Source organism: Lolium perenne, chromosome 3 (assembly GCF_019359855.2).
Source record: "Lolium perenne isolate Kyuss_39 chromosome 3, Kyuss_2.0, whole genome shotgun sequence".
Classification (NCBI taxonomy): domain Eukaryota; kingdom Viridiplantae; phylum Streptophyta; class Magnoliopsida; order Poales; family Poaceae; genus Lolium; species Lolium perenne.
The window spans coordinates 222125392-222147787 of NC_067246.2; the positions used below are offsets into that span (position 1 = coordinate 222125392).

Genomic DNA, 22396 nt, shown 5'->3' on the forward strand with positions numbered 1-22396 from the left:
GTCCTCCGGTAAGCTTTGTTCTTTTCGTTATTTCAAACTTCACAAGTTTTTTGATGTTTAACTCTAACTCTTGTTCACTTTCCTTCCAGCTCAACACTTTGGCGGAGGAAAACTTCCGCACCATCATTCGCGTCCCCGTCACCGACGACACGGCGGAGGAGGCTCCGGAAGACGACGAGGAGGAAGAGGACCAGGCACCCCACAAGGCGGCCCCTCGACCTACAAAGCGTCCCCGCGCCAAAGCTTCCGGCTCCGAAGCCGGAGCTAGCGGCGAGGCCTCCGCCAAGAAGCCGAAGACGACAAAACCACCTCCGCTAGACTCAAGGAAAGCGGAGCGTGCGCGTCTAAGAATGCTCTCGACAGCTGGCCAGGGCACACGCCCCATCATCCCCCGGCGCCCGTAAGTTTCCGAGCATGATGCAATTTTAACTTAGCGAAATTATCTCTTGTCTAAACCCTTTCACTTGTTTGCAGGAATCCGAAAACCGCTGCCACGCGGACCACCAGCCAGAGCCCATCACAAAATACATGAAGAAATCTCCGGCTGTTGGTCCCTCTACTCCAGTTCCACCAAGCGTCTCCCACCCAACTCCCCAACCGTCGCCCCCTCAAGCTGATCCATCTCCCCCACCTGCCGCAAACACGCCACCGGAAATAATTCCGGTTAGCAGCGGGCATGCGGGCGAAGAAGATCCTAAGGCCAAAGGCCCTGCCCAAGAAGAGGCGGAAAAACAAGGCCAAGGAGAGGTTGAAGTAACTTCTTCCGAGAAAGCTGGAGAGGGCGCTGGCGACATGGTCGTTTTTCCGAAGAACTTTGGAGATCCGGCTGACACCACTTCCACCCCCAAGGCGTATGCCACTAAGTTTTTCAACAAGCCGATCGAAGCGGAGAAGTGGGAGCTTGAACAAGACCTGCTATACGCAATGCTGAACAACGACTGGGGGAAGCCTCGATTCCGTGACATCGGAAATCCAGGACTTCAAGAAAAACGTTGGCCGCTTCTGCGATCAACTTATCTGCAAGCAAAAGGTACTCCCCAGTAGCCCCCAAGCATGTAGGCGGAAACTCAAAAAGTAGTTAGCGCTTAGATGCTTAGAGAAAGATTACTTCCGGGAAAGTTTTTTAGAATGGACTAGTAGCCCCCAAGCATTATGGCGGAAAAGTTCCGGCAATGATGCTTTAAAAGAAACTACTTGTACAGGCGGAATTTTTACTCCTGCACTGTTTAAATTTTACAGAACAAGAAAGGCGCCGCACTACGAGCCGCACAAGAACATTGCTCGCAGCGCCGCGTTGCTACTCTAAGTCGTGCGGAAAATATCCGGACTTCGAAGGATGAAAATGCAGAATCGGCTAAACAATCGGCGACGCCCAAGGTTGGTTTCCGCCTTCTTCGTCATTAACCAAATTCCGACTTTAGATTTGTCGTTAACTTATGTTATTATAGGCGCATCCTCCTCCCTTGCAACAGCTTCGTCCTCGAACTTGAGAACCTCGCGCTCCTCGTACTCAAGAGCCGGAGACAAAACTAAAGGAGGCGGAACTTAAAAGGGAGCAGGCCGAAAGCGGCGGAGAAAAACTCCGAGCATATCAGTGGAAAAGGGCGAGCTGGAACTGAAAAAGAATGCCGATAGCGAGACCATCAGAGGCGCAAAAAGAGCTCAATGGACTCCGGAAATATATGGAGACGGCGGAGAAACACTGGGACTTGCTCAATGAGAACATCTTGGGTATGATATCGGAACCTTGTCAAGATATTTGCTCCGATTTTTTTTACTTTGCGCTCAAATTGCGTGCTTATATCCTGATTATCTTTTATGCAGAGCCGCTTGGGTACCCGGAACAGCGCCGGAATTTGTTCCCGCGGGACGACCTTCTGCAACTCGCGGGCGATGACTGCAAAGATCTCATCTCCGCCTCCCGCAAGATATGCTATAACTTGAACATCAAGAGGAGCCGCACTTGCGACGTGCGCAAGCTTATTGGTCAGATGGATGTTCTCACGGAGTCGGTGACAGATCCGCAAGCATCTTCAGCCCGAGGCGCAGCTGCAATGGCCTTGACCATGTGCCTAGCACATACTCCGGGTCTTGAACTTGATGAAGTGACCACGGGCGTTCCTCCGGATGCGGATGTCGGCGCGCCGCTTGATGCAAAGTGAGCGGCTACGACACCCGTATCGCGCGCAGGATCCGGCACGAGGAATTCTACGACAAGGTCGTCCTCCCTGCGGACGAGCCCTTAGAAGAGGAACTTCAAGAGGAACTCGAGGCCAAGGCGCGACCTGCGGAATCCGGAACCCAGTTTACCTGGACCAGCTCCAAGGATGCTCCCCAAGAGGAACCCAAGACCAGCACCGCTGCTTCGGAAGAGAAAGAAAGCGAAGAAGACGTGTCTTCTCCGGCCGAAGGCGCCAAGGAACAGGATCCAGAAGGCAAGACTTCTCCGGCTAAGGGGGAGTGAAACTTTTATTCCTGCGGGAAAAACAATGCATCATTTTGGCCCCGCCGAGGGTTTGTAATAAGACTTTAAATTCTTAAGTAGCTAGGAACGAAACGATTATGCATGGGGCGGAAACACTTATCCTCGCTATCCGTTAAATATTATGTGCATGTTTCGTTTTATGTCGGAAAGCAAGTGCTGACTTCGTTATTTTCCGGCTTGCCCGCTTGACCTTCCACGAGCCGGAAAACCTTAGCCGGAAACGCGCCGCCGGCGACGAAGCCCAATGGCAGTCCGTCCATAACCGCGGAAACAAGCCCCCAAGCATAGGTGCCGGAAATCGCTACTAGGAATCCACGAGTTCGCAACAGATAACAACTTAATCGTAAAACTTAAGCTTACGTCCTAAAGGACGATTTTGAAAATCACAACTTTCATACACGCCTAGGCGGAAATATCCAGCTCATGCGGTTTTAGTCGGAAAAACATACACGATCTAAAATGAACAAGTAAAGGAGGTAAAAGACTCAAAGAGTGAACCATAAGCTTTATTTCATTGATCATGTATAACTATTACGATTTTATAACTCGGAAAAAATATGCTAAGTGTAGAAAGGACGTAGCTGTGCGATATTCCAAGGGCGATCTGTTTCATCGTAGATGTCATCCGGATCCTCACGCTATGCGTTTCCGGTGCGATTAGCAGGTCTATCCCTTAGCTCGCGGAAATCAACAAGGTAGTACGACCCGTTATGAAGCACTTTGCTAACGACGAAGGGTCCTTCCCATGGAGATTGCAGCTTATGGTCTTTCACCCGTCGAAGGCGGAGGACCAGGTCTCCCGCCATAAAGGAGCGTTTCCGAACTCGACGACCGTGATAGCGTCGGAGCTTCTGGGTAGATGGCGGAACGCTGGTCAGCTAAGTTCCGAGCTTCCTCGATCAGGTCCACAGATAGCTGTCCGGCCTCGTCACTGTTTCTTCATTGTAGGCGGAAACTCGCGGTGAGTCGTGGATGATGTCGGAGGGAAGCACGGCTTCGGATCCGTATACCAGGAAAAATGGGGTAAACCCCGTTGATCTCGTTAGGGTAGTTCGTAAACTCCACAAAACAGCTTCCAACTCGTCAGCCCAAGCTCCGCCTGCTCGTCGCAGCGGTTCTTCAAGGCGCGGCTTAATTCCCGATAAAATTAGACCGTTAGCCCGTTCAACCCGACCGTTAGATTGTGGATGAGCCACCGATGCAAGGTCCGCCGGATCCCCATTGTGTCACAATAATCCCTTAACTCTCCCCGAGCGAAGTTTGTGCCATTATCTCGTGATTATGCCGTGTGGGATGCCGAATCTCATCACGAGGCTGCAGACGAATTTTAGTGCCGTAGCACCGTCGGCTTTTCTCACCGGCTTAGCCTCGATCCATTTGCCGAACTTGTCAACAGCGACCAGGAGGTACTCAAAACCGCCAGGAGATGATCTTTTAACTTACCAACCATATCGAGCCCCCAAACCGCAAACGGCTGTGTGATAGGTATGGTCTTCAGCTCTTGGCCGGAGCGTTTGGTTGAGTAGCGTAGTACCGACAACCTCGGCAGTGTCTTGACTATTTTATCGGCGTCTTCTTTAGTGTAAGCCAATAGAAACCTAACCGAAAAGCTTTTGCAACGAGTGATCCGGGAGCGGCATGATGCCCGCAATCCCCTGCGTGGATCTCTCTCGAGGATTTCAATGCCATCTTGATTGGAGACGCATTTAAGAAATACCCCCGTCGCACTTCGTTTGTAGAGCTGTCCATCAACTATTGTGTAGGTTCTTGCTCTGCCCGACGATTCGTCGTGCGAGGACCTCGTCCTCCGGCAACTTTTGATCGATGAGGTAATCCAGGAAAGGCCGTGTCCAAGCCGGAATGATAGCCATCACTTCCCTAGCCGGAGACACAGCCACCTCTCGGGTTTTCCGGGTTAGCGCCCTTAATCGAGGGTATCCGGAGATGCTCCAGAAAATGCCAGTGCGGAATTTGTTTCCCGCCGGATCCGAGCTTGGATAGCATGTCCGCGCCGTGTTGTCGTCTCTTCCGACGTACTTGACTTCGTATCCGAGGAAGCACTTGGCGAGCTCATCAACTTCGTCTCTCGTAGGCCGCCATGACGGAATTTCGGCGTTCCAGGTTCCGGCTACTTGTTGTGCCACCAGGTCGGAATCTCCACAAAGATATGATGTGCTTGATCCCAATTTCCTTAGCGATGCGCAGACCGTGTAGGAGGGCCTCATATTCCGCCATGTTGTTAGTAGCTTCGAAGTGGATCTGCAGAACATACTGCAGTTCTTCTCCGGTAGGGGACTTCAGGGTGACTCCGGCTCCTGAGCCTTGATGCTGCTTGGATCCGTCGAAGTGCATGACCCATGTTTCTCGGTTCCGGCTCCGTACTTGCATCCGGAGCTTCGTCCAATCATGCGACGAAATCGCCAAGACTTGGGATTTAACCGCAGTCCCGGGCTTGTAAGCGATGTCGAAGGCGGATAATTCGATGCCCCATTTAGCCGTACGTCCCGTTGCGTCAGCGTTGTTGAGAATTGTAGACAGCGGAGCCTTGCTCACGATCACATCGGATGCTCTTGGAAATAGTGCCTCAACTTCCGGCTACCCAGGAACACTCCATAGGCTAGCTTCGAAAGTGAGGGTACCTTTGTTTTGACTCCGTCAGCACCTCGCTAATGTAGTAGACAGGTCTTTGGACGTCATATTCATGACCTTCTTCCTTTCGCTCCACCACGATGACGAGGCTGATGACTTTGTTGGAAGCTGCCAGATAAAGGAGCATTGGCTCTGACTCTGCTGGAGCTGCCAAGATAGGTGGGGAGGTGAGAATTTCCTTCAACCCTCGAAGAGCTGCGTCAGCTGCGTCGTCCCAGACAAATTTGTCTGTTTTCTTCAAAGAACTTGTACAGAGGTAGCGCCTTCTCGCCAAGACGGCTAACAAACCTACCGATTGCTGCAACACAACCGCTAGTCGTTGCACATCTTTGAGACAAGTTGGCCTTTTGATGCACAGGATTGCCTTGATCTTTTCCGGGTTAACCTCAATGCCTCCGTGAGAGACTATGAAGCCAAGGAGTTTTCCTACCGGCACGCCAAAGACGCACTTCAGCGGATTCAACATCATCTTGTACCTACGGAGGTTGTCAAAGGTTTCTCGTGAGGTCGCCGATCAAGTCGGATCCTTTCCGGGTCATGACCGCGATGTCGTCGACGTAAGCGTGCACGTTCCGGCCAATTTGGTCCTTCGTGCACCGCTGCATCGTACGTTGGTAGGTAGCACCTGCATTTTTCAAACCAAAGGGCATAGTAACATAGCAATAAGTACCGAACGGGGTAATGAATGAAGTCGCCTTTTGGTCGGATTCCTTCATCCGGATCTGATGATACCCGGAATACGCATCAAGAAAACACAGAAGTTCCGCCCCCGCCGTCGAATCAATGACTTGGTCAATGCGCGGCAAGGGGAACGGATCCTTCGGGCAATGTTTGTTCAAGCCAGAGTAATCGATGCACATTCTTAGTATTTCAGTGTTCTTTTTGGGTACAAGGACGGGATTCGCGACCCAATCGGTATGGATAACTTCCATTACAAAACCTCGCTTCTAGTAACTTTGCTAGTTCCATTCCTATGGCGCGGCGCTTCTTATCTCCAAAGCGTCGCATAGCTTGCTTCACTGGTTTGGCCCCCGGATTTATGTTGAGGTAGTGCTCGGCGAGTTCCCTAGGTACTCCGGACATGTCAGAAGGTTGCCATGCGAAGATATCCATGTTAGCGCGGAGGAACTCGACGAGCGCGCTTTCCTATTTGGGGTCCATGTTGGCTCCGACTGAAACCTGCTTGGAAGAGTCACCTGGAATGAGGTCATGCTTCTTGGTTTCTATCGCGGGCTTGAAGGAGGTTTTCTGCTCGGAGATTTGCTTCTTGGTGGTTTGCATCTCGCCGGATCCACCGCGGCTCGTAGCCTTTCGGCTCTTCTCCGGATATCACAGACTCTGCGAAGGCGGCTTCGCCTAACTCGCACTCATGAGCCTTTTTGTAGTCTCCGGATACGGTAATCATACCTTTAGGACCCGGAATCTTGAGCTTGTTGTAAATGTAGCACGCTCTTGCGTGGAACTTGTGGTAAGTGGGCCTGCCGAAGATGACGTGGTAGGAGCTCTTGAAGGGCACAACTTCAAACGTGATCTTCTCTTCGCGGAAATTATGAACATCGCCAAAAGCCACGGGAAGTGTGATGCTGCCGAGGGAGTTTGCCTTCTTACCCGGAACCACACCATGAAACTCGGCAGCCGTGTTTGAGCTGTTCCTTGGTGAGGTTCATCCGCTCTAGAGTCTCCAGTACATGATGTTCAAGCTGGCTCCGCCATCCATGAGGCACTTGGAGAAGTCATACCCGTCTATGCGGGGACTTACAACCAAGGCGTAGCATTCCTTTGGCACAATTGCGGGATGATCCTTCCGATCAAATGTGCACGGAATTTCCGACCACCTGACGTACTGCGGCACAGCCGGAACTATGGCGTTTAGGATCCGGGTAGCCGACTTGGATGCGCGCATCGTTGGGGTTCCGAGGAAAGTGTGGTAAGCCCCCACGCTCTTTTTGTCGAATGGATTTGATTTACCTGCGGCTCCTGCCTTGGGATCCGGCGAGTTATCATCCTCATCCATCGCCTCGGAACTATCGTCCTCCTTGTCTTTGTTCTTGCCCTTGCCACCTTTTCCGCGAGGGCGGTGCTTCCGGGCGCGCTTGTATCCGGCCTCCGGGTCGTTCTTTAGATCATTGACCCACTTGCAGTTGCGGTTGGTATGAGTGGACTTCCCCGTAACCGGATCCAGATGGGCTGTGCAGGGCATGTCTCTCGTATTCCTCATAGGTTTGCGGGCGCGGGATCCGGCAGCAGTGACCTCGGAGGTATGTCGCCGACCCTGCCGGCTCCGCCTCCGCGTCCGCGTCCTCTTCCGCCTCCCGGACCTCCGCGTTGAAACGCCATGGCGACCATCTCGGATCCGCCACTCTTCCGGTCATCGTGGTTCTTGCGCTTATGGCTGCTGCTACCGCCGTTGTCACGGTTCTTCTTTTGTTGATGCGGGGGATTGTCGTGGCAGCGAGGTCACCGCCGCGTCGTCATCGGCGGCAGGTGGTCGCCGGCGATGGTGATCATGTCGTCCAACGTCGCTTGATTTGCATTGACCATGCAAGTTAGCTTGTGTCGCAGCAATCCTCCTCGCCGCAAGCCCCCAATGAAAGCGTGCATTGCTGTGCGGTTGTCGACGTTCTCGCACTCGTTCGCATGCCAACCGTCGGGTGAGGAAGTTCCTCGATGTTTCGCCCTTCTTCCGGATGCATGCCCGCAGGGCGCTTGGTGTGGCGGGTCTCTGGTAGGTGCCCCCGAAGTGTTTCTCAAAAGCGTTCTTCGTGTCGAACCAGCAAAAGATGGAGTTCTTCTCAAGGTCGCCGAGCTGCATCCGGGCTGGACCTATAAGGTACAATCGAAGCATGCGGCAGGCGATGTTAGGGGTTCCTCCGGCGAAGGTTACAGCATTATAGTAATCCTCAATCCAGGTATCCGGCCTTTCGGTGCCATCATAATGCTTCAGATTTCCGGGTAGCTTGAGGTTCATCCTTGGCTTTGGTTCCTCTCGAATCATTCTGCCAAAGCACTTCGGACCAATGTAGTCGGTTCTGTACTCGTTAAGGCGGTCCCGCGCGTCGCGCGAGCCGTGGCGAGGAGATTTTGAGCGAGAGCGAGATCTCCGGCCATTGCCTCCGCCTCCACCTCCGCTGCCACCGCTAGGTGGTGGTGAGGGAGACCTGCGAGGTGGGCGGTCTGACCTCTTGCTTCCGCCATCTGAATCTCCTCGGCCTTCCTGGTGCTGGCTCCGGCTCCTGTGGCTGCCTTCGCCTTGGCGCTGGCTGCCCTGGTCGTTCCGGCGAGGCTCCGGATCACGGCTCCGGCGAGGCTCTGGGTCCCGGCTCCGGCGAGGTTCTGGACCGCGGTCCTCATTCCGACTCCTCCTGGGCTCGGGCTCATGAACAATGTTCCGGTTCCGGCGAGGTTCCGGCGAGCGCTCCCTGTTTCTGTTTCTTGGCAGCACGTTGTCGCGGATAACAATCCCTCCATGCCCTGGGGGCCTGGTGTTTCCGGCTGGACTACGGCGGCGAGGGGGTCGCGGGTAACCGTTGGGCGGAGGAGAGGGGTTGCGGTATTTGTCTCGTCCAGAGTACATCGCATCCTTTCCCTTTCTTGGATCTGACGGTGGCGTCTTTGATGGTACGGGGATTGGATTTGGGTGTTCCCTGGCTTTCCTTCTGCGCTCCGACGATCCGGTATGTGATTCGTCATCGGTTCGCCGATCAGCGCGGGCGTCCTTCTGCGCGGTAGATATACAGATATCCGGATTGGATTCCAACCTGCGCGAAGTATCCGCCTTGCTTTGCTGCTGCATTGCTGAAGCGACGAGTGTGCGAAGATAGTTGATATCGACCTCTTCGTCCTTCTTCTGCAGTAGTTCCGCAGCTTTTAGCATGTTGTCCTTTGGAGTTTCCAGCGGCTGGTGATCTGCGGGCGTGTTGAAAGGTATCCTGCGAGGCAGAATTGCTTCTCTAACAATACGATCGGCCTCCGCCTGCGCATAGATCATCTTTACTTCCCACTCAGCCCTCATGCTCTTGACCTGCTCGAGTGTGGCAGTAATCTCGCGGTCCTGTCTGTCGAAGTTTTCCACCTGTGCCGCATGATCCGCCCTTCCTACCTTTAACGCAGCCTTCGGTATCGGCGAGCCTCTTGGCTGTGGCCAGCATTTCCTTTCGGCGGTCTCTAGAGCCTCCGGATCTGCGGCGTCGCCCGGGGTTAGAGGTGTGTTAAGAATCGCTCGCGCGGCCACCTCCTCTCGCCGACGTGATTTCCTCCGAGGAAGAATCCCTTTGGGGTCGTACCCGAGACATTGGAGATCCTTGTTGGGATGGTTGAGGGTCGGATTGGCTGACTTGGTCTCCAGATCCAGTTTGTCCCAGCGCTGCTACCGTTGCGAGAACCTGCTTAGGCTGGGCGGAGTCGACTTCGGGCTGATCACTGTATCCGTATTCCCTTATCTTGCGAACGAAGTCATCAGATTCTATGGAGGGGGTATCTCCGGAAATTGGGCTCAGGTTGCCCAAAATCGACTCTTCAACCGGAGTCTCGCTCTCTCCGACAAGCTCAGCCTGATCCGGATCCGCGTTGTGTTCCGGTGCTTCTTCCTGCTCAGGACCAGCTCCGTCTTCTTGAGGGGCGGTTCCGGCGGTATGGGCCAAGAAGTGTACGAAGTGGCACCTCTGCTTTTCTAACACCTGGGAGACCCAGGCGGATCTCGCATTGGTCTTCCACCTTTGTTTCCCGCTTCAGGGGCGGATTGGGTGGGCTTTGAAATTTCCAGATCCAAGGCGGAATCTTCCTTGGGAAGCTCCTGCGTCTCAGATCGGATCTTCGCGGCCGGCGTCCAGCTCTGCGGCGGTCGCGTCATGCATTTACCAGCGGGTTTCCGTCGGAATCGACGGTTTCCCCGATGAAGATGTGTATGCCGCCAATTGGGACGATGGAGAGCTTGACGGGGTTTGTTCTAGCCGGAATCCAGCACTCATCCGGAGGGACGATCGGCAGATTTCCGGCGTAAAGGACGCGCCCCACAGCGATGGTGTCGTCGTAGCTTTCCATGGCGGAACCCTCCCGGTTCCGGCCTCCAGACGCCACAGGCCCCACGGTGGGCGCCAACTGTCGTTGCCTAATCGACGGTACCTCGGAGGTAGGATCCTCACGAGGGGGTGAAGAAGTAGGGGCCATAGGGCGGAGTGCACACGGGACGGTGGTACGCGAGTTACCCAGCTTCGGAACACCTGCACGATGACAGGGCCTACTGCTGCTTGTCTGGAATTATCTGGGCGCTTTCGCGTTGTTACAATGAGTTGTCCTCTTTTCTCTAGGGCTCCCGGGATCCGGCTTATAAAGGCGCACGGATCTAGGGTTTACATGGAGAGTCCTAGCCGGATTACAGATAGCCTAGCTACGGTACAATATCTTGCCGTGCACGTCACGGATCCGCCTTCCATACACGTCGTACTGGATCCGGGTTCCTCATGGGCCTCCATGGATCCGGGTTACTCCTAAGGTCGGTTCGGATCCGGCCTGCTGATCCTGGGCTGGACTTCTTCCTTCATGATCAACAGCAACTGGGCCGCCCGATGGGCCACACACCGTCTGTGGGCCACCCGGGCTTGCCGGATCTAGGCACTGTCGATGGTACACCCATGAAGTATACCCACAACACTCATTGCCTACTATTATCCTAATCATAGATCTTCATGGAAAAAAAGTGCCAACTCTTGCATCCACTTCTCAAATCATAAAGATAGTTGTATTTAGTCGTACTAGGAACTAATATACACATATTCAAAAGATACACAACTCTACTAAGAATTTGAGCGAAGTTCTACTAGCGAAGCATAGACTCCACCCTTGATTCGCATGAGGGCCTCATGCTTTCCCTTTTCTGCAATCTTGCCTTCCTTGAGGACTGCAATCATATCAGCCCCTTTAATTGTGGAGAGACGGTGCGCCACCACTATGGTGGTCCTGCTGACCATGACCCGATCCAATGCATCTTGAACGATGCGCTCCGATTCCGCATCCAGGGCACTGGTTGCCTCATCAAGTAGTAGTATCTTAGGGTCCTTTATGATGGCCCTTGCGATGGCTACCCGCTGTTTCTGCCCACCAGATAGTTGCACTCCTTTCTCTCCAACCAGGGTATCGTATCCTTGCGGCAAGCTTGATATGAAGTCATGAGCATTGGCTGCCTTGGACACAGCCGTGACTTCTTCCTCTGTCACCTCTCCGTGTTTCCCATATGTTATGTTGGCACGGATCGAGTCATTGAAAAGCACTGGCTCCTGGCCTACCAGTCCCATCTGATCTCTTAACCAGCTTATTCTTAATCTCTTAATTTCGACTCCATCTAGTGAGATCCTACCAGAATCAGGATCATAGAAACGCTCCAGTAAAGCAATTATTGTTGACTTGCCACTACCGCTCTCCCCAACGAGTGCTATGGTCTGTGGAAAAGAAAGGAGATACTTACATCAGCACATATTTTAGTGCTTGTCAATGATCACATGTGAAATAAAGCAGCTGAAGGTTTGCTTAGATGCTATAACTGAAACTAGATACACCACTCGGTTTTAAGTATGTATTCTTGGCTTTATGCCAAGAGGTGGCAGTTTAAGTTAATTATCCTAATGAAAAACAATTGGTTGCTACGAAAATAAAGAAGGCAGCAAGAAGTTGCAAATTATACCTTTCTGGAAGGAATGTGCAACGTGAAGTCACTGAATATTTGGACATCAGGACGTGATGGGTACTTGAAACTGACATTAGTGAAATCGATATCGCCGATGACATTTTCCAACATCAGACCTTCATCGCTAATTGTATCGATTTTGGACTTCCGATCTAGAATACTGAAAACAGAAATGGCGGAATCCCTGGCCTTTGTTGCATTAGATGCCAATGCACTCGCTTGTGACACCCCAACAGCTGCCAAAACTAAAGCAAAGAATACCTGAAGAACATACAATGAATTTGTTACTTTTATTAGAAGCTAATACCCATACACAAATTTTAACTTGAAATGGTCTGGAAATCTTACTCTGAAAACATCTGCAAAGGTAGTTTTTCCCTGACGTACAAACAGTGCACCAACATAGAAACATAGAGCATACGTAAGATATAACACCAAGAATGAGAAACCAAAACCAAGCCCACCAACGATTCCACTTCGAACTCCCTGTTTCCGTAAAGCTTCACATTTCTTGTTATATGTTGTAATCACTCTTTTCTCTGCACAGAAAGATGCTACAGTTCTGATACTACCAACAGCATCAGTTGCAACTTGACTTGCATCTTCATACATCTCCTGTTTAATAATAAGGTCACATTATCATGATAAGAGAATATCCTTCAGATTGTTCATCCTGAATCAATCAGGAAATAATTATCAGAGTTATTCATACATTACCTTAGATTCTTCACTAAACCCTTTCAAGTACTTCACTTGAGCATAACCCTGTATACCCACTAAAGGGATGACACAAGTTATAACCAGGGCAAGCCTCCAGTCAGCCGTAAACGATATGACAAAACCAGTGATTAGTGCAGCTGCAGACTGCACCATAACAGCTAGGTTATCTCCTACTAAGCGCCGGACATTTAATGCATCAACTGAGAGCCGCGTACCAAGTGCCCCACTGTAAGTAATAAAGCAGAATGTTAGTATTTCTGTAGAACTATATATGAGAAGATGTAATAATTAAGAAAACATCTGAATATGATACCTGGAATTTGAGGGATTATCAAACCAAGCAACTTCTTGGCGCACAATATTTTGAAATGACAGAGTACGAACACGCTCTATAAGCTTGCCACCAGCAATTCCAAACAAAAAATATTCTGCTGGGATTGAAATCAAGGATGCAACCCCCAGAACAACACATATCAGTGCCCAAAAGCTAGAATCTTTTCGCAGCTTATCTGGCGGCTCGTAGAATGATTTTATAATGCTGGACATTATTATGCCAAACAATGGGAAAATAACTCCATGCACCGATGCTGCTATAGAACCGAGCAGAAGAAATGGCACTTCTGGCTTGTTAAGATTAAATAGACGTCCAATTGGTGCTTTCTTAATGGTCTTCCCATCGGAAAGGCCGTCTTTGTTCTGTTCGCCTGTGATTTCGTCCTCATGCAACTCAACAGATAATCCCAGGGGATTCTTGAAGGAGTATCTGTTGCTATTGCCAAAAGAATCTTTAGTCCTTGACCGTCTGATCGATAAGCTAGTGCTTTTTGATAATGATGAATTGGGCACCCCAGAATCATGTATTTTACGCCTTTCATCACCACGAGTTTCTTGTAGCCTAATAAGCTGGGAGTAAGCTCCATTTGGATCCTTCACTAATGCATGATGAGTACCTGTACATATAATATATGTTTTTGGTGCTGAATGAATCATCATAGATTTAAATAGAAAAATTCTAGAATGGGAAAAGTAGTGTATATTAAGAAACTCTAACCTTGTTCGACTATTTTCCCTTGCCGGACAACTGTGATGCAGTCAACATTCCTTACAGTGCTCAAACGATGAGCAACGACAAGTGTGGTTCTTTCTACCATTATCCTATTGAGTGCCTCCTGAACTATCCTCTCAGATTCCACATCCAATGCACTTGTTGCTTCATCTAGCAAAAGGATTTTTGGATCTTTAAGGATGGCTCTCGCAATTGCAATTCTTTGTTTTTGTCCTCCAGAAAGCAGAGTGCCACGCTGGCCAACCAATGTATCATAGCCCTGTTATGAAATGAAGATAGTGTTAGCTCAAATTTCAACAAGTTATTCGGAGCATTCAATTTATTTTGTATACATTTGGTAACTTGTCGATGAAGTTTGCTGCATTTGCAAGCTCGGCTGCTCTCTTGATCTCCTCAAGGGTTGCATCTTCTTTACCGTAGATTATGTTCTCTTTAATGGACGTCATAAAAAGCAACGGTTCTTGGCTAACTAGACTGATCTTCCCTCTTATCCAATTAAGACTCAGATTCTTGATGTTTATTCCATCTATCAAAACTTCACCAGCCTCTGGATCATAGAATCTTTCAACTAGACTAATAACAGTTGATTTACCACTTCCACTCTCTCCAACTATGGCCATTGTTGTTCCACTGGCTACTTGTAATGACAATCCATCTAATATTAACTGCCCAGGTCTTGCTGGGTAGCGAAAGTACACATCCTTTAGCTCAACGTCACCCTTGATATTTTCTAAAACCATGCCGCTGGTATCGTCTGAATCTATCTTAGGTCTTCTTTCAATTGTTTCAAACAGTCTGTATGCTGCAGATTGACCTTCTGCAATTGCAGAAATTGATGGTGTTGCATTACCTAATGAACTGTTACAAATTTGAAAATTGTCAGGTTTAGGACATTAACATACCATATGCAAGTGCAGTTTTCAATAACTAGCTGCATGTATGTATGCTTTTCTGAGAAAACAGAGATGAAGATAGAGCAACGTAAATAGAATAACTATATGTTAAAAAAAAAGAATAACTAGCGTCCTGCGGAGGGATTACAAGCTGGTCATCGCATGATTTATACCCATCAATTGGAATGAAAATTAAATGGTAATTTGATTCAAGTTCATGTGTTGTAGGTCAACACATTAATTTGAACGTATATACGTATCATCTAGGTACAGCAGCATCATTAAATTTAATCTTATGTGTATAAAATGCGACTTGTAACTTCTTGTAGCTGAGTACTTCCTCCAGTCAGTGCAGAAGATCATATATTTTCTCTGCCTTTGTTTGTCTTTGTTATACAATTCCTATCATACTATATATACCTTTTTTTTAGAAAATACTATGTATACCTGTTACTATTATTTTGTCTTCTAACTTAGTAAAGCAGATTATGATTGTTGTTCATAGTTAGTAGATAGTGCAGTATCTGATATTTTTTACTCAAATTAGAATTATGATAATGTTATACTTAATGTATAAACTTGATATTATCATATTTAATTTTGACAGAAATTTTTAGTTCTCAATAACACAATTATTTGTTAATTGAATACTTAAGACATAATTGATTGCAATCTGCAGTAGCCTTGAAAATATCTAGCAATTGACGCTCTAGCTTTCTCGGGATTCTTGGGACTCTGCTGTGAGGGTGTAATATTTACATCCCTGATTCGAAATTGTGCTTGCTATTGTACATTGAGTTGATCTTCTTAGCAAGAGCATTTTTTTCTTTAGAAAGTAACAGGTGGATCATTCTATTTTTTCTTTTGATTTGTGTACAATTTCTGTGTTTTTCTTTTTAGGATTATTGTTGGATTTCTTTTGTCCTCAAAGGGAAGGAGGCACTTTGAATCTCATGTATTACTTGTATTTATATGAAAAAGATACTAGTGCTGAGCTCAAGCATTGCCAACTGAATTATTTACAATTAAAAATAAGTAATTAAATAAATATTAACTATGGAAGGTAATTTCTGAAACCAACTTGAAAGAAACATCAAACCACCACATCGATTTTTTTTATCGGATATACAGAAAAATGTCGCATGGCATACGTAAGAAAATAAAGGTTCTCTAGATTTCAAAATACTATTATTTAATGTTTATTATTTCCATTTATCGAACTAATCCAATAAATTGGGAGTTAGGTGCACTGAAAGTCACTACTGTATGATCAATAAAGGTCTTTGCAATGTAAAGATGTAAGAAACTCACGTTGCGCCAGTCAATACGGCAAACAAGACAGTGAGGATCTTCCCTCCAGTATAACCTTTGTCGATTATTAGCTTTCCACCATACCAAAATGCTAGACCATAGCTGCTAAATAAGATGCAAAAGACAGAGCCCATGCCAAAACCATTTATAAGGCCTTCCTCAATAACAGTCTTGTAAGCCTTTTTAATGAAATTATTGTACGATGCTATGGCTTTCTTCTCACCGTTGAAGGACACAACCTGTTCACATGATAGTTGCTAACTTAATGCTTTCTATTTACCGAATAATTTATAAAATTTGAATTAACTAAGAAATTGATTTAAATTCGAATAACTGATGTAATTTGAACTCACTGTTCGTATAGATGCAATTGTCTGTTCGACTGTATCTGCAGCATCACTATACGATGTTAGTCTCTTGCTAGAAACCCGGGTTAGCATCTGTGCAGACACTGCACCAGCGATCGCAACTAGCGGTAGTGATGTTAGCATGACAAGAGTTAGGAGCCAGCCTCTTGTGAATGCTATGATAAAACCACCAACGAAAGCAGATGTGAGTTGTACAAGCTTCCCTGCCTGTAAATGAGAATGCATGAATGTATGAAATACACTTCTAAAAATAACACAAATACTTATGTAGTTGCAAAAAATATTATGAAAGTAAAAAAACGCTCAAGCTTGCCATTAACTTGTGCGTGCAGTTAGTGCACACCTTGCAATGTGATGAAATATTATATTTCTTTATTTAGTACCCCAAAAAAGTATTACCTTCTCACCAAGAGCATCTTGAATTATGACCGTATCGCTCGACATCCTAGAAACTGCTTCGCCGGTTGTCATTTCTGTGTCGAAGAATGCAATATCTTGCCTCAGAACTGATTTCAGGTAAAAAGAGCGGATGCGGGCTGACTGCCTTTCTCCTGCCATCGTCCAGCATGACACCTCTGAAGAAACTGAAGAGTGAGCCTTTTTCCAATGATTAGGGAGGGAAACCTCCCCGGTTCCATTGCATCAATGAAATATTCGGTTAGTAGGATTGCAAAAGGCACTTCTCATGGTATGAATACATGACAGAATTCTCTGTTCTGATTTCGTATCTGCATGTCCGTTACTCAAGCGAGAACAAATTTGTGTCCTAGTTCCACAATGTTCAGTTATGAAAGTCTTCAAGTTGAAGTATTTCCTCATAAGTACTATGGAATATTACAAAGGAATAGTGAAATAAATATCGAGAGAACTGATTTTGAGTCTTAGAGCTATATGATTGTGCATCAGTGTTTCATATTTTCGTAATGTAGTTAAGTTTGATATTGAAGCTTCACAAGTCTCCATGGAGTTTTCACGGAGAAGGTACATGAGATATTTACGCTATAAATAAGTATCCTCTGCAGTTTGCAAATGTTATATAAGGAACGTAGAAATATTGCTTGATATCTAAAGTTTCATTGACAGGTATTCTACGTATAGAATGGAGATTGCACTTACGAAGAAAGGAAGCAACTGCTGTCCCAATACCCAGATATACGAAGTTCAGCACAACCTGGAGAAAGAACATTCGCTGTGAATCGGGAAGCTACTCTTCAAGTGAGGTGATCACTGTAGCCATTGCGTACCTTGGTCACACGGCGGAGGACGTCGCTGCTGGTGCTCTCGCCGAAGGAGTTGATGACGTTCCCAAAGAGCACCGATATGAGGGGCTCTGACACGCCGTTGCCTATCGCCCCCAGCGTGCCAACCACCATCAACAGCACATCGATGCGGTCGGCGTACCTGAACATGCCAAACAACGACACCTTCTTGGCTTCGTCCTTCTCCTGCCGGCCATCGTTTCCTCGCTCGCCGCTGCCATGGCGTGCTCCTTCTCCACTACTATCTGCTGCTACTGTCGCGTCCATTTCCCGGCAGCTGGCTTCGATGTGCTGTACGAGCCCGGCCGCAGTGGGTCGCGTGTAGTTCCTGTCCCCGGGGAGTGGTGGAGGCAACTATTTATACGCACTCTGCCGGCCTCCCGAAGTGCTTTGATCAGCAAGGTATAGTTGCTGGGTGCTTGGAAGCTGGAAGCGACCGGGAAAGTTTGCGATGAAAAAGAAGCATACACGAATGAGCAACAAGTCAAGTGCTACGGGATTATTAACATGTGATTATGGGAAGATTCAGAACTACTAGTACAGGTACAGGTGCAACAAGTCAAGTGCTGCGTGTCTCTAGCTTTCTATAGAACAGTCAAATGGGTTGCGTTTCTCTTCTAATCTCCTCACATCATGCGCTAGCTTACCTAGCTGGGCTCTCTATGGTTCACAAACCAATTGTTCTTGGTGGGGGAAATGAGTGGACCGATAGTAAGCTGATATGACTATCGAATATGGATTATAATAAACTTCAAAAAGGGCTAATGGGGAATAATTCACGCGTGGAGATTTTTGGCTCCCAAGCTCCAGTGATCCCATTGTTTAAAAAAAAATCAAAAACCATATTTACGAGTTTTAGTTAAAAAAAATCTGAAAATAAAACCGGATGTAGCCCATGTGCAAAATTCCAATTTCAAATATTTTGTATTTTAAGCTACACAAAAATGACAACAGTGTGGATCTGAGTATGCATATTTTTAAATCTCCAAATTTTATTAGATTTGTCATTTTTGTGTTGCTACTTGCTAATAATGCGAGGAATATTTTTGATATTTTTAGGATGCATAATTGACTATGTCTGATTGTTTTTCATATTTTTTATAACTTGTAAATACCATTTTTTATTTTTCCCCCATTGAGTTGTCAGTGTAAAGAGATGGACAGGGACGGACGTTCCTTTCTACAGACTGGTCAGCGTAGCCGCACGGCCATGCAGCTTGATTGGGGCGCAGCATCTCCACGACAGTCGACAATCCAGTTTCCTTTTAACTGTGCCTTGACCTGCAAGGTGGTCTGGAATGGAAAATTCGTCGACCTTTTGCTTGGCCGCTCCAGGCACGTGAGAGCGGAAGAACGGACGGACACGGACGGCAGGCGTTCCTTGGGTGCCAAGCATGCATACCATGTGGTCTGGTCATACAACATCTTGTTCCGCAAGAGGCCTGGGCATGCATGTTGGCGCATCCTGCACTTGAGAGAGCATTCAACAGTTTGTTCCTTAGATTGTTACCAGAAAGAGTGAGCACAGAACATCAACTATTGCACAAAGAACAACATACTCTAAGTACCCCTTTGTTTGGGCTTAAATTCTTGATTCTTGGATTCTAGCTATTGTAGAATTAGAATCTGGAACAAACAGCCCTCCACAGTACCCAGATTATCCAGAATTGATTCTAAAAAAATACACACATAGTACTACAATCTTAGAATTGGCAAAATAGGTGATTCCCGAACTTTTTCATTTGGGCCGAATCGTTTTTCTGCATGTGGCCTCCTCTTATCTCTGCCCCCTCACGAGCGCACCCCGCCTTCCCCCGTCCCCCGCATCAGGCCGCCTCGCCCTTCACGATTTCCGCCGAGGGCTCCCGCTCCTCCGGCCGCCGCCTCACGGCTCCCACCTGCTCCTCCGGCCGCTGACTCCCGCTCGTCTCTAGCGCCTCCCGCTTCTCACACCCGTTCCTCCGGCGCTGCACCACGCCCCACTTCTCTCCTCTGGCTCCCGCACTACGCCGGCACCTCACGCCTAGTCGACTCTCTGCGCTCCACCACGCCCTGCTCCGGCTCCTAGTCCCTTCGGCACGTCCCTGTGAAGGTACGTATGTGTTCTTGTTCTCTGTGATCTGCTTTGCTTTGCTCTCTGTAAATATGTTGTTCACATATACATGTTGTTAGAAACTATTATGGATACTACGTGTTGTTAGAAAATATGAATACTACTGCTATGTTGTTCACTGCTAGTTTATGTTTGTGTAAATTTAATTTAATCGTATACACATATAGATGGCAAAAGAGAAAGCAATTTGGGATGCGGAAGCTACTGCTATTTTTTGCAAACTTTGTGTGATTGAGAAAGAAAAGGGGAATTTTCTTCTGAAGTTTCTGAGTCCCATTGGTTACAAAAACCTTGCTGAGGTTTTTTTTAGAGAAACAAGGAGAGATTATAACAAACAACATTTCAAAAATAAATGGGATAGTATGAAGAAGGAGTACACCAATTGGATGACCTTCAAGAACAAGACCACGGGTTTAGGTTGGAATGATGAAGCAAACACTGTGGTAGCTGATGATGATTGGTGGAAGAAAATGGGAGAAGTAAGTTTTACTCTATTGTAGTAATTTTGAGAATGTGTGATTACAAGAAAAAACAATATATTTTGTTTTCAGGAAAACAAGGAGTTTCTGGCATTTCGTAAACATGGAGCTGAACATTTGGATGAGATGAGCAGAATGTTTGAGAAGGTCTTTGTTAGTGGAGAGAGCTCATTCATACCTGGTACAATATCTTGGTACGGTGTTGCCGGAGGGTGCGGAGCTTCATAATCTTGAAGATGATGATGATGAAGAATACACATTACTCCAAGTGTTCTTGCAAAGAGAAGCGCTGGACAGCTTGAGAATTCAAAAAAAAATCATGTGCAACGATGAATTGAAGTGTATGGTCGATCATATGATTAATGAAGATGCGCCAGTTGCTTCTAGCAAAATGACCATTGTCACTAAAATTGAAAAGATACCGGAAGAAGTAGTGATGTGTGGAGCAAAAGAAGGAAGTGATGAGCATTACATGGCAACAAAGTTGTTTGCTAAGTTGGAAAACCATGCCTTTTTCGTACATTTAAGACAAATGAAGGCAAGATGAATTGGCTGAAGAGGATGTATGAGGACCGTAGGAAGAATTAGATGATCTATGCTATGTATCATGAAATTTTATTTGTTGTTATGTTTAATTTGTGGCTATGTAAGATGACATTTTATTTGTTGTTCTGTTTAATTTGTGGTTATGTATGATGACATTTTATTTGATGTTATGTTTAATTTGTGGCTATGTATGATGACAGTTTGTATGATGTTATGTTTAATTTCTGTCTATGTATCATGATATTTTATTTGCTCTTATATTGTGTTTTAAATGAGCACAAGTCATAGTGAGAGCGATGAGGATGGAGTTAATTCTGAAATGGTTGCAGCTGCGGCAAAAAGGAAAAGGAGGGAGTACTACATGCGAGCTGCACATGTTGCCGTCATGTACGGTGAGAAGTTCTTAACCAAAAGGAATAGGAGAATTCCTATCATGATCGGTCAACAATGGGTTACTGAAAATTTGAGTACAAACAAAGATTGCTATGCCATGTTTAGGATGTACAGACCGTGTTTTGATAGATTGCATGAGTCTCTTGTGCAAAATTATGGTTTGGCGTCAACAAGGAACATGAGCTTAGAGGAGTGCTTGGGTATGTTCTTGTGGATAGTTGGTGGTCCTCAATATGTTAGTCAAGTGGAGAATCGATTCAAGCGGTCAACCGAGGTAATACACAGGAAATTCAACCATGTGCTAGAGTGCTTGAACAAGATGATTGTAGATACTATTAAGCCAAAACATTCGGACTTCAGAGACGTGCATGAAAGGCTTCGAGATTCTAGATTTTCACCTCACTTTGATGATTGCATTGGTGCAATTAATGAGTCTCATATCCCTGTTGTTGTTCCAGCTGATGAGATAGTGAACCATGTTGGTCGGCATGGGTATCCAACACAGAATATCATTGCAGTGTGCGACTTTGATATGAGATTCACCTCCGTAGTTGTGGTATGGCTAGGGTCGGCACATGACACAAGGATATTTAAGGACACTTTGGTGAAGTATGCAACCAAGTTTCCACACCCGCCGAAAGGTAACATTACAATTGTTTCTTGTATTATCACATTACCGTAATACAATACCATATTACATAACAATACACGGGTTGTTTTTTCAGGTAGGTACTATCTTGCTGATTCGGGTTATCCAAATAGTGGGGGGTATCTAGCTCCATACAAGTAGACAAAATACCATGTGCCCGAATTTATCAATGGTGACCCCCCCCCCCCCCCAATGGTAAAAATGAAATATTTAACCATGCCCATTCGTCGCTACGAAATATCATTGAGCGTGCATTTGGTGTGTTAAAGATGAAGTGGCGTATTTTATTGCATATACCATCTTACCCCTATGACAAGCAAGATTTGATCATTGTTGCTTGTATGGAACTTCAAAATTTTATCAGGGACAGCCACTTGAGAGATAAAGAGTTTGATAGATGTGACCGTGATGAGTACTACATGCCAGGGGATCTACTACCTCCACATACTGGTCATGTATCTAACATTGTGCATGGTGATGATGCTCTCATGAAAGTAACAAGGGAGAGAATAGCTGATGGATTATTGGCAGCTATAGATGGAGTTTAGTTTTACGCACTACTTTCGGATGATGGTTGACATACGTTTTGGATGATGGTTGGTAATTGAACGTGCATTTTGGATGATAGTTTCATTCTTAAATATTTGTATACATACTTGTCATTTCGATGAAACCCCGATAGAAGCAATAACTAGAACATGCACAAATGAAGACATAACATACATTTTACATTAATTACGGTCCGTAAAGCTGCCCAAACAGCAAAGTAAACAAACAGAGAGATTC

At 46.8% G+C, this 22396-nt stretch overlaps 1 protein-coding gene, 1 long non-coding RNA gene and 1 pseudogene across 2 annotated transcripts; 2 read left to right on the plus strand and 1 right to left on the minus strand.

Moving 5' to 3' along the window:
• Positions 1 to 10819: 10819 nt before the first annotated feature.
• Positions 10820 to 18002, minus strand: LOC127343459 (ABC transporter B family member 11). Its single transcript, XM_051369599.2, has 12 exons — positions 17416 to 18002; positions 17288 to 17342; positions 16571 to 16746; positions 16157 to 16378; positions 15804 to 16042; positions 13932 to 14457; positions 13585 to 13858; positions 12847 to 13483; positions 12531 to 12759; positions 12162 to 12428; positions 11811 to 12074; positions 10820 to 11568 (listed from the first exon to the last, which is right to left on the minus strand). Exons 1-12 carry the CDS (start codon positions 17695 to 17697, stop codon positions 10927 to 10929), a joined length of 3813 nt encoding a protein of 1270 aa, XP_051225559.1. The 5' UTR covers positions 17698 to 18002; the 3' UTR covers positions 10820 to 10926.
• LOC127343462 (uncharacterized) lies at positions 16740 to 18190 on the plus strand. Its single transcript, XR_007877259.2, has 2 exons — positions 16740 to 17152; positions 17255 to 18190. It is a non-coding gene; the product is annotated as an uncharacterized lncRNA (long non-coding RNA).
• Positions 18191 to 20901: 2711 nt separating this feature from the next.
• Positions 20902 to 22158, plus strand: LOC139837623 (uncharacterized; annotated as a pseudogene).
• Positions 22159 to 22396: the final 238 nt, after the last annotated feature.